This window comes from Macrobrachium rosenbergii, chromosome 25 (assembly GCF_040412425.1).
Source record: "Macrobrachium rosenbergii isolate ZJJX-2024 chromosome 25, ASM4041242v1, whole genome shotgun sequence".
NCBI lineage: Eukaryota > Metazoa > Arthropoda > Malacostraca > Decapoda > Palaemonidae > Macrobrachium > Macrobrachium rosenbergii.
The window spans coordinates 42636408-42655039 of NC_089765.1; the positions used below are offsets into that span (position 1 = coordinate 42636408).

The 18632-nt window shown below is 35.3% G+C and overlaps 1 protein-coding gene across 2 annotated transcripts in view; it reads left to right on the plus strand.

Moving 5' to 3' along the window:
* The window catches only part of LOC136852610 (urea transporter 1-like), a 52983-nt gene extending 35002 nt beyond the window's left edge, over positions 1–17981 (plus strand). For both annotated transcript variants that reach the window (XM_067127495.1, XM_067127496.1), the window contains 6 exons: positions 6562–6716; positions 7468–7696; positions 8597–8744; positions 13983–14167; positions 14673–14810; positions 17561–17981. In XM_067127495.1, coding sequence (XP_066983596.1) covers positions 6562–6716; positions 7468–7696; positions 8597–8744; positions 13983–14167; positions 14673–14810; positions 17561–17584 — 879 coding nt within the window. In that variant the 3' untranslated portion in view covers positions 17585–17981. The remainder of the gene's footprint in view (positions 1–6561; positions 6717–7467; positions 7697–8596; positions 8745–13982; positions 14168–14672; positions 14811–17560) is intronic.
* Positions 17982–18632: the final 651 nt, after the last annotated feature.

Sequence of the window (18632 nt, forward strand, 5' to 3'; positions counted from 1 at the left end):
AGAGCTAGAGGGGTGGGTCATGTGATCAGCTGCTGTTTTGCTACATCTACCACCATGTTGTGGGCTTTTAGGAAATCTGTTCCTAAAAATGAGATTGTTATGTCTGCTGTGACGAACGTCCAGTTATACTGCTTCCTGCCCAAAGACACTTTCATGGTCCTTTTCCCATATATTTTTTGCGGGGTTCCGCTGGCAGTGGACACCATGCATTTGTGCGGGTTGGCGGTCACGAATGATTTGAATGCTCTGGTGTCGACCAGGAACTCTGTATCTGACCTTTCATCTACAGTGAAAAAAACATGTTGAGTCTTTTTGCCTGTAACTGGAAAAAAGTCAGGGGAAAGCAGGCTTATGCTGCTGCAACCCTTATGCATGTTTTTTGACATGCAGCATTTTCACATTTTTGGGTTTCAGTCCCAAACCTTCAGTGGTAGGAACAAAAGCCGTTCGGACATTCTTCTGTTTTGGGCTTGTATTTGGGTCGGTCATCTTTGGGGTCACAAGTATAATGAGGCAGCGGGTAAGAAGCAGGTTAAAGGTATTCTAATTCACTGACACAAAATCTCTGACAGGTCAAGAACTCTTGCGAGCAGAAAAGTAGCATTTAACATTATAGGAAAACAGAGGGACGTCTATATACAGTCAGATGTGTTTTCTCACACCTGAAGAATGGTTGACAATTCTATACACAAATTAGGAAGAGAGTTCAAATACATATGGTTGGAAAGCCTGCAATGCCTTAAATACATTAGTAATTACAATTCTGACAAGGGCATAAAGTATCTTCTGAAAAATGCATATAAGATCGTTTGAATCAGGAGCGTTGGATCTGTGTTTATTGAGAGTCTCGGTGCGTCGTGTAGATTTTTGTTTTGAAGCGAGGATGGCCTGAGGGTTCCGGCGGCAGCTCTGGACCTCACACCTTTCAAGCAGCTGGGCCAATTATACGTTTTCTAGTACTGAACAGACAGTTGCAGAAGGCGCAGATTTTAACTTTACTCTCCGATCACAACAGCACGACATCCTGACTGGACAACCGTCTTGTTCGTGACCAGAAACACTAAACCAAAAATAAAAGCAAATAAGCAACATCACTGCAATACCTGATGTCAATACTTTTAGGAATGATATCTAACAATCCTCGCCTGCTATTTGTTATGACGATTAACAACAAAGCAACAAAGACAGACAAAATGCCTTAAGAATATGACGATTTGATAAGATAGTTCCACAAATTTTTGTTTGTTCATGTCTTACCTTTTACCAGACTACAACTGAAGTGTAGAAATAATGTTGCATTTAATTACGAAAATGGAACGGTCTCTGTGAATATTACTAACCAAACACTACAAAGAATAATTAACGAGCCAAAAGTGAAGCCCAAAACTGAGGGTGGCTGAAAATTTTTGAAATAATTCCATCAAATCTTTATAAAAATCTTAAAAAATGTTCTTCGAAATGCCATGGTTCAAAGATAAATTCATGACTTTAGTCAATAAAAGTATTTAAAAAATAATTTTGAAAAGGCTTAAACATTTAATAAATAATTTCAAAAAGGCTTGCACATTTTCTCAGTTCATGAAGGGGGTTACCTCACTAACCAGGACAGCCCCTCCACCCTCCCTTACTAAATCAAAATTATAATCCTCCGAGATCAGAGCGTTCCAGGACTATTCCCTAACTGTAAATTCTGTCTCAGCTTCGCCAATGCACATAACTTATTCTCATTAAAAGACACTTGACTATTCATTCGTTCGTTAATTCCCTCAACCCTCCTTTCCCGTTGGCCAAAAGAATTAGCCTGATAAATCCCATAGGCCACTATGTTACTTTGCATATGATAAAAAATTAAAAAACTACTATAGTACAGTAACTAACTAAAAACATAATTAGACAAGAGAGAGAGAGAGAGAGAGAGAGAGAGAGAGAGAGAGAGAGAGAGAGAGAGAGAGAGAGAGAGAGAGCCTAAACAGTGCTTGTCCAGCATTTTAACCTGGGACCCCAAAAGTCAGATATTACTACGTCGTAGTGGATGTTACCTCTTACAAGGAAATACAAGATATATATATATATATATATATATATATATATATATATATATATATATATATATATATATAATATATATATATATATATATATATATATATATATATATATATATATATTATATACACACACACACACACATATATATATATATATATATATATATATATATATATATATATACACACACACATATATATATATATAATTATACACAATCATCGAAATTAGCTGTAACAACAAGACATAGTCATTTTCGTGTTCTGAATACAATTACAAGAACGTTGCGATGATAACACATTTCTTACTTTTTGTGGGCGGGATTCCTTTTCCACAACATCAAAAAAAATTTATAACCGCTACTGACGGAATGCTGCTTATAACACTGATATCAAAAGCAGGAATGGTGGTATCGATCTGATCTGCATACTTAAAATATGACTACGGAAATACCATGGAATCCACCGAGTGATCGGTGAATGTGATGCATTTTGCACGAGTACCCAAAACTTATATACCTAAGTCAATTGCTAGAAGTACGGAGAGATTCATTTTCCATGATCCTGACATCGTCCTTACTCATCGAAATAAAGATTCTTACGAAGAAGCTATAAAAGGGTGAAGGGACTACGGAGATTAATACCCCCTACAAATGTAAGATTAATGTCGACACACTTAGCGGCGAAATCCAGACTAAACCAGATCCGTGGAAGAGACAAGGCCACACATGCCGCTCATGTTCCTTGAGTTACCACGCTGAACTAGTAGGTTAAAGAAAAACAAGTATATATACAGTATATATATATATATATATATATATATATATATATATATATATATATATATATATATATATAGTGTGTGTGTGCTATATACACACACACACACATATATAGTGTAATGTACATATACACAAATGAAATTTTTTTCACATATACTAAAATACTAAATCACAGATTTTGTTTTATATCGACTTCAACATACGTTGGCAATAACTTACCCCAAAAAGGGCATCAACTGATAAAGAGCTACTGCCCGGCCAGGATTCGGACCTGGGGCTTAGTATAAGAAGCAATAAATAACGGACTTTTGACTACTTAGGCCTTGGGTCTACATCTTACCTTGGGTTTAGAAACAACGATAGACGGGCAACTTTGACCACTCGGCGTTGTTTCTAAACCTACAGTCCACTGTTTGGATCCTGGCCGGGACAGAATACTCATCAATTTTAATTCCCTTTAAGAGTAAGTTATTCCCAAGGTATGGTGGTTTCGATATCAAACGATTTTTAGGCTTAATCTTCGTTATATATATATATATATATATATATATATATATATATATATATATATATATATATATATATTAGATAATATACAGGGTACACACGAGAAGTGTTCAAGATCCCACTGAGACATCACACCCGGAATCACAAGGATAACGAGGTAGTACTGATTAGTAGTGCTTCAGAAGATGCCCTTTCCTTGCCGTTTCCTAAGTTACCTGGCTGTTTTCCAATTGTTCTGAATTAACTCTCGTAATAGAAGGATGTTTTGTGTCTGAAACCTGAATTTATAAAAAATCATAAAGCTGATTTGCGAAGTAAATTCATGCACAGCTGGAAACCATGATTTGCTCATTTCTCCTTGTGCATCAAAGATATTTCAAATTGTGTAACAAAGATACTTGTATTTAAGAAAGGGCTCCTTCTCAGTAACGTATAAACTTCTATTAACCTGTTCCACCAGCAATCTAGTTGTTTCTTGTACCAGAGCTAACTTAGTATTTCTGTTATGATTAATATTTCTACCACTACCTTTTTAATAACTTTTTCTATTCCATCTTCGATTTTCAATAATGTTAGTTAACAATAATTAATAATGGTTATGTACAAATTAATAAAATTTTGTATTTACAAATAAACAAAAGTGATGCTCATCTGCATTAAAAGTCTTCTTACAGCCAAGCATTGTCTTACAATAAAACCATACATACCCTTCTTATATGACACCACAAATCTCCTATTACAGGACAATAATTTTAAGTTTCCATTTTGCCCTTATTGCCTCTGTTCCACAATGGGCTATGTTTTACATTACCGCTTGCATAATCTACACACAAAGAGCTTCCACTTAATTTAGTAAATGACTTAATCTTCCAAATCACCCCACACTTGATGGGCTAAAATGGCACTCTATTCATGAGAACTTATGTTTGATATGTTACATAAATATTTTTTTCAACATCGACGTCCATTTGGAGACAAAAGGCTCATAGTAATAACTCTTTTGCACTAAAATGTAAATAAACTACTCTATTTGCCCCTAAAAATTTGCATTCTTATTCAAAGAATGGGGTGAAGAATCATCATGCTTATTCTATTCACTGAAATAGTTCTTTTGAGGTATAACTTTCATTTTCTACATATACATTTCTCAAAGCTCTAACACATTGGCATTTCAACAAATTAGTGCTGACATTATCATTTCATTATGTAGTCCTTCATTGGCTGAGTCGGTTGAGCTTCAGACTGTCACTCGATGGGCCGGAGTTCGATTCCCTCGGCCGGCTGATGAAGAGTTAGAGGAATGTATTTCTGGTGATAGAAATTCATTTCTCGCTATAATGTGGTTCGGATTCCACAATAAGCTGTAGGTCCCGTTGCTAAGTAACCAATTGGCTCTTAGCCACGTAAAATAAGTCTAATCCTTCGGGCCAGCCCTAGGAGAGCTGTTAATCAGCTCAGTGGTCTGGTAAAACTAAGGTATACTTAATTTCATTATGTACTAAAAACCCGCACCCTGACCCTAGGTTCACACTAAAGTCTGTAGATAGGCAGTCAAAAGTTTTTGCTGATAAAATAACGCTCATAAAACTAAAACATGAAGCGGAACATTTTACTGCTGACCTTACTTCATTATGTATTAGAACCACGTTCCTGAGTATACACACCAGTGAAAAATGATGCAGATACAATATTAACAGAGGTTGTACACTATGAATATGTACACACTTCAAAGAACCCAATTAATTGGGAAAGGGGTACCTGGTTCTTTGAACTAACTTAATGTTTACAAATTAGTATTAACAAATAGCAAGATACAAAACTTTCACTTGATTAACTCCCAAAGATATTAATCCTTTTGAGATTCTGAGGACATCATTTGCAGTTATGCAAATGTCAACTCTCAAGATTCGTCACTAAAAAAAAATCCTTTGGTTATCTTAAACTGTGCACGTAACTTGTATCTCATGTTTGTTTTTGAACATGCTTTAATTAATTACAAGTATTCAACTTTATACCATCAATACTAAATTTACATGTAGTCACAATGTTTTCTTTTCCCGTTAGCTGCAAATTTCACTGCTATGTCCACAAGCAGTAATTATGATTGGACACACACACATATATATACATACACTGTATATATATATATATATATATATATATATATATATATATATATATATATATATATATATATATATATACACTGTATATATATATATATATATATATATATATATATATATATATATATATATATATATATATATATATATATATATATATATATATATATATATATATATATATAATTATAATGAAAATGTAAATTGACAGGTGCTACATACAGTCCATCGCATTCCAATGCTTCAAATGAATCCCAAAATATTTCTATTGTATATACAACTATTTCATGACTTCTGAAATCATTTTCTCAACATCCAAATTCTTCAATGGTGTCCAACTATAAGGTTTTCCTTTCAAGTCCATATAAACCTTGCCCTTTCATCATCAAACCACATCTCCATTTTGTCACAGCTATGGCTTCGGCTATGGTGGTTTGATGTGACTACTTTTCCAAAGTTCCTCCGAAAGCTACGATTTTCTCTGATTCCTTCAAAATGCCCTCAAGTAAGTCTTGACTGTGTTGACCTCGGTCTTTGAACCGTGTCTCCCTTTAGTCTGTTAACGATACAGCATGATTCAAGGTATAGCGTTGCCTACATCGTAAACATGAAGGATAAGGGACAAAATATCTTAATTACTGCACTGTAATATCACCTTAATACTTATGCAGGAGCACTGACCTTATTCATACACAATAGTATTGCACTCTGAGGCGACGTAATGAATTTACACAACAGGTATTTTTGAAATTAAAGCCAATACCTGAAGACATAAACCGACTGCAACTTAGCAGCTGAAGTTGCAAATCAATCACCTTCTTACAGTACACCTTTTGCAAGTTATAACACAAGCGCTGAGAGAGACAAAGAGCCCAAAATCAAACAGAGAGGAAAATCTGATTGGTTGAGAGAGAGAGAGAGAGAGAGAGAGAGAGAGAGAGAGAGAGAGAGAGAGAGAGAGAGAGAGAGAGAGAGAGAGACTGGATAATCAATTCCCGTTGTCTATCGTTGCTGGCACTTATATAAGTTTTTTAAACTTAATCGCTACTATCACCTCCCATGACCTGTCCAATTAAACGCTGAACTTTTTTCACACAGTTTACTCATCAAGATGACGGTGCCATTAGAGCAGGGCTGACCAACTTCAGCCCAGTCTTGGTAGGCACTGTGACGGCGTCGTTGTATCCATTATTCTTCACCAAGCCGTTCAACACTGACATTTGGCTCTACATGATGATGACCACCGTTTTCAGGTATCTGCCCTCAGCCACTCAAGAGCATCTTAAGTTACTCGGGTTTCAATAAAGTAAAAGTCAAATGTACCACTGAGTATCTATTAAGGTTAGGAGGCCAAATTTTACCTTTGGGGGTGAGGTTACTACAAAAGCAATTAAGAATAAAGTCCCTCAGGAATTAACAACTCTGTTAAAGTCGTACATTCATTCCATGAATGTTCACTGGCATAAACACATTCATCCCTTAATAACAATTGTAATTCCGGCTCTTAAGACGATGAAATCTTTTTCGCACATCATATAAATTAGATTAACTGAGTTCAACAACCCACCTTGCATCAAATCAATGTAAACCACAGACAACTATGTAAAATACTAGCACCCGGAATACATCTTTATGGAATTATTAGACACCAAACATAATAACCATGATTTCAAGACACGGAATGTTCAATAGTAACTTAACGACTTGTGTTTTCAAAAGAAAACAGGATAATTAACCTATAACAACAATGAAAATAGTGTAGTTCCTTATCCATTTGTTATAATTATTTGTGACTGAGTTCAGACACATCTTTACATGTCTTGAATACTGAAGAAATTTAGAAATGCCTACCATTTTAATTACCATTTCAGCAAATATACAAAGTACTTTATAAAAAAATAATCATATGGCGTAGACTGACAACCACTCCAACAAAATAAGTTATCAATAATTATTTTAAATCTTAAAAGCTCATACTTTGCACTTAACTTTTAATTACACCAGCGTGTGCGTGAGCATCGGCTTAGGGGCACTGTTAAGCAAGCACAATCTTCCTGGTTACACGCTGCCATTCAATATATCCACTTCCATCATATTTTTATGCTTGAGAGCAAAAGGATACGCCGAAGAACCTATCCAAAATGCTGTTGCTGTAATCAACAACGTTACAGAACAAGTCAACGTTACGTCCGGGGCCGAAACCCCAGTATCTGCAACTATCCAGTGGGATCAGGTAGGTTGCTTTCAACTCCCTCTGTTCCAGTGTAAAAATAAATACCCTCTTGGTGTGTTTAAGGATGCACATACGCCTACAAATATGCTTCTTCCCCTTAAAACAGATGGCGCTGGGAGTTAGTCTTCCCGTTTTCAGCAACAACGCTGCTGGCCCTTCTGCACAGTCTGCAGCTCACCACCGCCGATTACCTAACAAGTACCACAATTACTACGGGCAACTGATAAATAATGAACAAATATAATAGTATGCAAGGAAATAAGACTAAATCGTTATGACACTTGAGTCCTAAGGTTCTAATTCCTTCAAAACAACACACAATTTATCAAAACGTCAACCAAATCAAATTAGGTCACCTAAATTTAACATCATAACCAAAGTCACTGATGTACTGTAGTGAAAGAGAGCATGACAACGCGCAAGCAAAAATTGAAGACTGAAATAAATACATCCCAACCCTAACAACAAACATACCGTTCTTCATTAAAACCAGAGGAATAAAACCACAAGGAAGAGAGCCTACGTTAGTTCGCATAAGACATCACACGAAGTCTTTTAGTAACTATCTATATCAAAATATATATTTCTTGGCAAGGGTGTAAAAATACATTATTATGGAGCTATAAATGACACCAGGTCCCAAACTACTGAAATACCAGAAGAGGGATAATATAAAATGCAAAGCATAAGCAAACTCGAGGGATTTATATATCTACAGGTGTAAATACTTTTACATGATGATCCCTAGGTCTAATTTTGAGGTTTATATATCTACAGGTGTAAATACTTTTACATGATGATCCCTAGGTCTAATTTTGAGGTTAACTGTTGGTTAAATGTACAATCTTTCAAAAAAAATTTATCTAATTCTGAAGAGACTAAGAGTTCCTATCCCCACAGGTTTGGCTTGGCACACTTCTCACAGTAGGACAAGTCTACGCAGTTGAGAGCATTGCATGTTCCATTTTAATCCTAATTGGACTGGTAATCTGCTCTCCAATGATTGCTGCAGCCTCATACCTGGGTGGTCTTCTTGCGACATTTACAGGTAAGTTAACGGGGAAAAAAAAAAAAAAAAAAAAACACCATACCTTTACAGTTCAGTGTTTCCGTCTGAATTTTGCGACACTCATTCCTGGTTTTGTATATACATAACTATTTGTTAAGTTACCGTTACTTATTTTTTGTTTTAATCCCCGTCTTTTAATTTTTTTTTTAACTTAACATTTTATTTTACGACAGCTTCTTTCAATATTCATTAGACTTTTATACTTGTTCCATAATAATAATAATAATAATAATAATAATAATAATAATAATAATAATAATACTGCTAACTACGTAATAATAAAATGCATATGACATTCATGAACATCACGCATAAAGTGAAGGTAAGAAGTCCAATTAATGACATCTTTTCACTTCAGCCTACTTTCTTTACGTTCTATACATGCATATAATATATATTATGATGATCTTAATACATTAATAAAAATTCTGCAATATTTTCTGCGAACCTACACATAATCTCTTTAATGATTAAAAGTCAGCGAGTTGTCCTTTATGGGTCAACCTACTTCTGTAAGATGTACATTAGATCTCAAGTATATTGAGTGGAATTTTGAGTGATCTTCCACTTCCCAACTGGTCACTTATGTATAAAAAGTTGAGCCTATTGTTACTTTAAAACGACAGTATTGTCACAATTAACAGGCAAATTCCTTTTTGGGTGTTAAATTATTGTTTTAAAAACAAAACCTGGTTCAACAATGATCGTGGACGTGCTTACATGGAGAAATAGGAGGCTGATCATCTCTGGAAAAGACCCTAACATGGCAAAATTATACCCAAGAGCTGTGGCTCAGAGTTTATGCTTCTGCTGAAAATGGATAAACTTGACCATAACTTACGAGAAACCATTTCTGGTACAATTCTGGATCACACATAGGCCTACTGGGTTACTCTCAAACCTGCATTTTATGGCATAGTCACGACAATCTTTCCTTCGCTTTGCTTAAACCAGATGACTGTCACTCATTGTCTGACAATAAGTGGAGCAATTCTGACCATATATATATATATATATATATATATATATATATATATATATATATATATATATATATATATATATATATATATATATATATATGTGTGTGTGTGTGTGTGTGTGTGTGTGTGTATATACATAAATATACTTATAAAGGTACACACACATAATTATATAAAATACCCGGACAAAATAAAGTGCGAAGACAAAGGCAGTTATTTGCAATGTCAAGTATTCATAATACTGTAACAACTTTTCACGAGACCAGGTAATCAATACCGTCTTATTTCTGCATGAGTTCAGCATCACACATTGCTAACTACACCATTTATCGATCTGCTCCAGATTCCTGTCAAATCTGCAGCCAGTTAATTTCATAGTAAGAGAGGAAGCCAAGGAAACTATCACACTAAATCTTGTTACAGCACTTTAATATTTGTAAACTCATACTATAAAAAATTCCTGTGTGTATCATTAATATCATTTATTAATTTTCGCTGTGTATCACACCTAACATACAGCTAGGAGCCAATGTAGAAGGGGTCATGTGGTTTGAAAATACAATGAAATGCATTTTCTTACTACTGAACAACGTGTATAATACAAATAATAAGAAAGACAGAAACTGAAAATATAAATGGAACGCAAGATTATTAAAGCTAACCAAGCATAAACAGAAAATACAAACGTAAATGATATTCAAAACTAAAACTGGCAAAAACGAGTAAAAAGTCACCCCCTTTAAAAAGTTCTCTTGCCTTTACAAAGTAGAGAAAACGGGTACAAATTCCTCGAGCATATACTAATTCGTACGAGCAATCTCACAGCAGCACCAGGAAGACCAGACTCAAATGGGTTATATTCCCAAAGCTAACAGTCTAAGCAAGCATGAAAAAATAAGATTTTCGCAAATGGAGGCAATCAAGCCCATAGAATTCGGTAATGATATACAAATGTACTTCAAAACACTAAATAACCGATTTGCAACAACAACAAATTTAGTTTGACTGATTTGTCTGTCAAATACCTAAACACACACAAACACGCACACGAGTCATTCATCCTCTATTCCATCTACATTCACACTTCCTTGATATTATGGGCCCCCTTTCCTAGACCTTCCTCTCTTAATCCCTGCCGACACTTTCAAATTATAGATTCCTCACTTGCCACTTGTCCTCTACTCTTTCATCCATGCGACCCTTCTTGCCATTTCTACGTATCTCAGTTTCAGTTTTTTTCCATACTTAATGCGAAAATATTTCATCTCAACAGCTTCAACTTTTTCTTTATTTGCATGCACCCACACCTTACTGCCCTAAATTAAAGTACCTTGCATAAATTAGTTGGTTTAAGGGTCACATAATGCACTGACACTTAAGACTTCCATGGACAATATGTCTCTTCCTGAACTTTTGCGTACAACCTGCAACATTCCTTCCTTGTTTCACCTATTTTGTGACTACAATCTTTCTTCATTCTACCAAGATGTACTACATTTATTGAAAAATACCTACACAAATAAACCGCTCCATTCTTCCACCACAATTTATTGTACCTTGCTTCTTTCTCTCGCTTGATTACGGTATCCACCCTCCTGAACACCAGCATATAATCTTCTTTTCCCTCACCAAACACACTCATTTCCTTATCCTACTAGTACACCTGTTGTCTTCTTACCCTCCTAAACCCAAATTCATTAACTGTCGTGCCTATGAACCTATCAGAGAATTAAACAAATTCCTCATCTACCTCTTCCACCTGTGTGTATTATAATATATATTGTTACGTGTGTCTTGGCTGATCAGTTATTGGTTAATTTACGTAAAGTTGCATGGCCCTGCAGGCCAAGAATACACGTAACCTGTCTCTTGAAGCCAAGAGTTAACCTCAAAGACAGACGTTAATTAATCAAAGGTCGCCAGTTAAGGGTAATTAACCTTAACAAAGAATATTCAAGGAATAAAGACTGTATGATAAACGTCACCAACTGCGGACGCAGAAAAATCTCAACTTGTTAAGATGGTATTAAATACAAAAAACACAACGGTTCTCCCCAAACAGTGAGCGCTAGGCATAACGAATACCAGAGTATTAAAAATTACTTGCTTGCCTAAATCCCCGAGACTTAAGGGACAATTCGGCTAACGCTAACAATATAATAATTTGGCTTAATCTAGACTTCGTAATAGCATATCCCGTAAGTGGTGGCTGGAGAATGAAACAAAGAAAACAGAAATACAGAAAAGTTATTAGTCAATCGACGAAGCTTTAACAAGAATCGGACTTACCTTGAACGTCGAGTCGTTTGCGCATACAACGGACCTCAGGAGTCTTGATACTAGCAGTCTTCCCAATTCACTAATTAATATAGACGTAGGAGCAAAAGTCGAGTAAAGGAACAAAGAAGACCGTTCCGGCATGCTACGCGGCGTACTTCCTCGTTTGTGGTCTGTCTCTCTCTGACCTCGCTCGCGTTCCCGCAAGGTGAGGCAGCCTCTTGACACGCCGCCCCAGGCACTCCGACCTTGACAAAGACATTGCCGAATGCATAGAGTAAAGGGAAAGATAGCTTAAGGCCACCATTACTAGAGACTATTGAGTGAAAACCCTCTCTGAGGTTTAGGTCCCTAATGCCATAGGCATATTTTGTTTTTTGAACTACCCAGCCTATGCACGGGTGCCATCTGTCTCTGCTGTGATCGTTATTTTGAATTGCCTGGCCTACCTGCGGGACAGAGATGTTCTCTGTCGAGGTCAATCTGACTAATATTCCTACACTTAAATACATCGAGGGCGAACAGCAGTAATATTAAATATATATATATATATATATATATATATATATATATATATATATATATATATATATATATATATATATATATATATATATATATATAAAATACGTTTTCCTCATTTCCTTATCAAACTCACGCATCCCAACTTGAGGTTCCGATGATGGCAAATGACGTTCAAGCAAATTGAAACCATAGATATCCCAATCGTATGATTTCATCCCGTGATACTCCGATGGCGTTAAATGATGTCATCTGTACAAAACAGGAATACAAAATTAACTGTAAATGTTATGACATCAGGAAGCACTGGGATAAAATTCGAACGGTGATAGAAATTAATTTGTCTCTCACGAGAAGTAGCGGTTGCGCAAGCGAATATTAGTCCAATTCTCAATGCGAAATTTAACTTAATTTCATATATATATATATATATATATATATATATATATATATATATATATATATATATTATATATCTACTGCCTTTCTAAAAATTATGTGAAAATTAAGAAATTTCCCTTCTTGCCAATTTATTTGATGTTTTTAAACATTCTACAAAACGTACTATTATACTTCAACATGAGAACACCACCACCTTTTTATTATGAAAATTAAATTTACAGTGAACAATGTTTTCTCGGAGCTCGTAAACACAAACTGTGTTTTATCACTAACGAGTTTTGTACCGTTCTTTAAGTTTAATACAGTTAATTATATTTATAACAATTTCACCCCGTACCCTCCAACTTGCTTTTCTATTTCAATTTCCACTGCAGTTGGACAATGGCATCCACAACATAAATAAGAAGAAGTACAAGGCTCTAAAGGTAAAAACTGGAGAAAACTCCACAGCTGCATTAATTGAAAATTAAGAGAGGCTGGACAGCAAGATGGAAGAAAGGAAGTGTACAGTAGAAGGCTAAAAAGTGGATGCAGCTAGGGGCCGAAGGGACGCTACAAACACCTTTCAGTAATGACTCTAGTTCACCGCAGGAGGCGCAATGATGGCACTATCTGCCTAAAGGGGATAACGACTTACTGTCCTCCCCATTCCTATTACCATTTCATTCTGACACTCACTACCCATTCACAATCACCTCACTAGGTACCAATGCATCCACTTTCCTTTTCTATTAACTTTAAAACACTCTAGGCCTTTTTTTTTCCGCTGACGAAAGGAAGTGCGTTTAGATGACGGAAAGAATATTTCTTAAGGTACATAAATCATAGAAACGCAAAACACTCCAGGTACAATGTGTTTAACTTTTAACCTTCAGAAACCTATATTGTTTATAATCATGTTACATTTGGATTCCACATTAGGGATATGATATTTCAACAGAGAGAGAGAGAGAGAGAGAGAGAGAGAGAGAGAGAGAGAGAGAGAGAGAGAGAGAGAGAGAGATATTTTTATGAAGAATGTCTTTCATTACAGCATTAGCAGTTTCATCAGCGCCCTACACGTTGGTGTATGCAGGCGTTTGGGGCTACAATGGATTCTTATCAGCAGCATGTATAACTTTCTTTATGGTGCCAAACCCAAAGATGATAATCATGGCAGCCATCAACGCCGTCTTTACATCTTGTCTTCAGGCTGCCATCGTTCCTGTATTCTCAGCGGTAAGTAAGAAAGGCTACCAACATCCCATAAGTGAACGTATGCTAATGCTGAGAAATATTTGTAATAATATCTTGAAAAGTTACTTTAATGCACTATAAAATTTATGTAAACAAAAATCTCAAAACAGTCAACAGAATACTTTAGAATTCACTTAAGTAAGTGGTGTGCGTACTAAATTATCTTAAAAGAAACATTTCTCTCCTAAACGCACCAAAGGTTTCGCATTAATCAGTAAAATGAATGCTTCTTCATTTGTTACTTTCGATATAGTTTATATCCTCAGTAAAACGAAACTTTCGTGTAAAAAAAATTATACAAGCTTGCACAAAATTGCAACGCAATTAACATGGATATGTTTTCTGTTGAAACCTGAAAAAACTATGTGATTCATTTTACTTTTCAATACATTTTTTGTTGGCGTTTGCAAAATTAATCCGTAGTATTAATTATTAATCAATATCTTACAGCCAAGTAACTTTCTTCTTTCTCTCTTGCAATATACAGAATAACCTGCCAGTATTCACATACCCTTTCTGTCTAAGCTCCCTTTTGTTCCTGGCTCTAACGACGAACGCAGGAATGGGAAGCCAGAGAGTTGCAAATCCTACATACCCAGAACATCATCTAGCTCTTTATCTAGAGGTAAGGTATTTACTCCTTTCCCCATGAACTCTGCATAATGATAAATAACTTTAACTTTTAAAGAACTTCAGAGGAGCAGGTATCGGCAGTGATCAACAACTTAATGTTGCAATACCCAAAGTTGAAGTCAAGAGCACCTTGCAAAAAGCGGAGATAGAGTAATGAGGTTTAATACAGTAAAACTTCTTGAAGATGGAATATTGAATACCTTTTGCAAATGAATGTCGAAATACATCTGTGGTTCTACAAAACATATATGAGGAGGAGCAGACAATCAATGAGGCCTGGTTTAACTACAGGAAATTTATATCAATCACCCGGAAAACAAGTACTAAGATATAGGGTAACACAAACCTAGAATACAATAAATAGAAAAGCAAATTATAAATGTAGACACATTTCAGACAGAAAATGAAGAACAAAAAGTAGAATGTACTAAGTACTCAAGTCTAGTTTATAAAATTAAACGAAGATCCAACGAGAGTACATCTGAACAAACAGAGAGATGACTGCACTTAGGGTAGACCACATAATTATCAATATCTATGGGTGAAAAAAAAGGGAAAATACCTCTCAAAGGAGGAATGGGTCCATAATATCAGAATAAGAAAAAGACAATACTGGATCGAATACAATTTGTTATGATAAAATAATCGCAGATGTGATTTTAGCTGAAACTGCAATCACATCGTAAATCAACTTGGTTGTTTAGCAGACTATGGAATGTGGAAACAGCTTGAATAGAAATCAGCACAAAGGTACAAAGGAAAGGTGACCTGACTGAATGTGGTAACTATAGGGGAACTGTACTTGCATTGGTTGTAATGAGAATGTTCAGTATGCTTTTTCACGAAAGAAATGGAGAAAGAAACTGATAAATTCTTTAGAGGTGAACAAGCCGATTTTAGAAAAGGAAAGTTACATAGTTCAAATGTTTGTATCAAGACATATTACACAGCAGTGTGCGAATTTGAAAATCCCTTCAGGGTGGCTTTGTTGTTACAAAAAGTCATTTGACAGTGTCCTTAGACCAGTGGTCTTCAAACTTTTTAAGACCATGGCCCACTTTAGGTATTTCCAAATATTCATGGCCTACTGCCCTTCAGATTTAGCATATAAATTATGTTCACAATAAGACATACAATACCAGGTACTTAAGAAACTTTTATTACATTTTCTTAACATGTTCAAAGAGAATTTTCATAAATGCATTATATGGTAAATGTATCTAAGAAATTTTCATGAGAGTTAAATTTAATAATCCAGAAATCAACGACTGAACTTTGATTACTGTAAATAAAATTCATGTACTGAACCTTACGGCTTGAAACATGGCCAAAAGATAAACATAAAACGCAACTTTCTCTGCTGTTCATGGTAATCACTAACTCAGGTAAGGCAGCTAATGAGATGTACTTGTTTCACATCTACAAGCTTATCAAATCGGGGGAGAATTGTGGACGAGGCACATTGCATGTCATCCTCCACCTCTAAGCGGTTTCTTGCTTTTGTTTTGATTTGAAGTAAGGTAGAAAAGCCTGATTTACGTAAGTGGAGGAGAAAGGTAGAAGTGTTTTTAGTGCACGCTTACCAATTCTAGGGTTGATGCACTTATTTGAGCCCAGAATTCCTGTACATAGAGCTCTTTTTGCAAACACTTTACACCAAAATCAAATTTCATTTCCAAGTATTCATCTTGGCCAGGGTCTGGCACAGAATCTGGCTCAATATTAAATGGATCTGCTATAAACGACAGATCTATGGATTCAAGATCAGGGAAGTATCTGGAAAATTCTTGACCCAAATTTTGAAGGTGGTTGATTATTTCATTTTGGAGACAAGGATCTAGTTCTTTTTCACCTTCAGCAACTTCACAAAAATTCTCAAACACTGCAAAATTACCGGCATTAATTTTCCTAACCCAGTTCTGGATCTTAGCAATGAAGGCACACAATGAGTCAACAAAATGAATTAGAGCTTTGTCTTTACACTGAAGTTTCAGATTTTTATTTCTTTTCTTTTTATTTTATTCTCTTATTTTTTATATAGTTAATTTATTTTTTGTTATAATCTAGTTAAATGTCCGTGGCCTACCTGAAAACTAAGCCATGGCCCACAGTTTGAAGATCACTGCCTTAGACCAATATTATGGAAAGTTTTGATGGGGGTCTTGTCAGAAGAATTTACCGTAAATAGTCGGGTGCTACGAGGGAATGTTGTTTTATTGTTGCAGTTTGCCCTTCTCATGGACTATATAAAAAAAAATAGGTGAAGTGGCATAATGATAGAAACTCGAGAATTAGAATATGCAGATTATGCTGTTTTAATCTGCAAAACACCAAAGTATTTACAAAGCTTGCTTACCAGAATACACCATATATCTAGAGAGATTGAACTCGAGATAAATCTAAGGAACACGGACTAAGAACAGAGTATGCACATAGGGACAAAACAACGTTAGATGGAGAAAGTATTAATGAATTTGAATCGATAAAAAATTTGGGAACAATGATATCCAGTGCAGTTTCTCCTGAGTTGGCTCATAGTGTAAGTCGAAGAATAAGCAACGCTGGGTTCCAAAACTGACAATGCTAAAAAAATCAAAACATGATTATATATTCTGATCTATCAAAATGCATTCTTGACTAATGTGGCAAGGAAAGTACAGTTAATCAGAAAGTAGATGGAATTGTTTTCATTAGGTTTTAATCCCAGTGTACTTACAAATAATTATTTTCCTTGTTTTGCAGACTTCTGAGGGTATCAACGACTAGACCAATCGCATCACCTTCGGCATTACGAGGCGAACATACTATGCAAGTTTAGTAATACATTTCAAGATAACATGAATTACACAACAAGTACACCAGGCCATGTCAAAATATTCACTATAGTTGTCGGTGTGGCAAGAATCAATTGACATTGTTCAAGGCCGATTCGCTGACAAGCAGGTAAGTCTAATCTGACTCCAATAGTCAGATTGGATTAATTCTGGAATCCCCAACTACCATATCAACGTAAAAATTATGCTTTATCTGAGGCCAATCTCTACAGAAGGAGAACCATACTTTAAGCCCTATTCAAGATCTTCCAAATGTTAGCTGTAAGAATTTTCTATACACAAAGAGATGTAGCAAATAGGAGCAAGAAAAATAAAAATGAAAGGTTCAACCAAGGAATTATTTACCTTAATGCATTCAACTGGTTTATATCAATCCACCCACCACCCATACAGAACCAAAACTCGGCATACCTATTCCTTCATCAAGTACATATCTTAACAAATTACAAGAGAGAATTCACCTAAAAATATCCACCATTACACCACTAAAAATTCATGGAAACGAGAGCAGCAATTTCTATGATAAAAAGATAAAATAAATATAGCATACTACTGACTTTACGAGCAAGCAAAATAGAACAATTTGTGACAACAAAAGCTAAGGTCATATGAATCATTTAAAGCTCTACAGACATTAATTCTGGGATTCTGTAGAATTTGGAAAAACATAAACTAAAAAAATAAAGTAAAAATAACCATTTGGGTACTATAAAAGGAGCAAAATATTGCAATAGTTGTACCTCAAATAACCGGTGAACAAACAAAATTTACAGCTCAAGTTTATGAAATCTGAATCATTAAAGATTCTTCATTAGTGTTTGATGGTTCTGGGCACAGCGAATCTCAAATGTAACTTTATATCGAATTCACCATACCATGGGAATAACTTACTTCCAAGGGAAACTGTGCATCTGTCTTGCCTGAATTCAATCATGGCCTTCGGTTTGGATAAAATAATCAGTCGATTAGGAGAGATATTG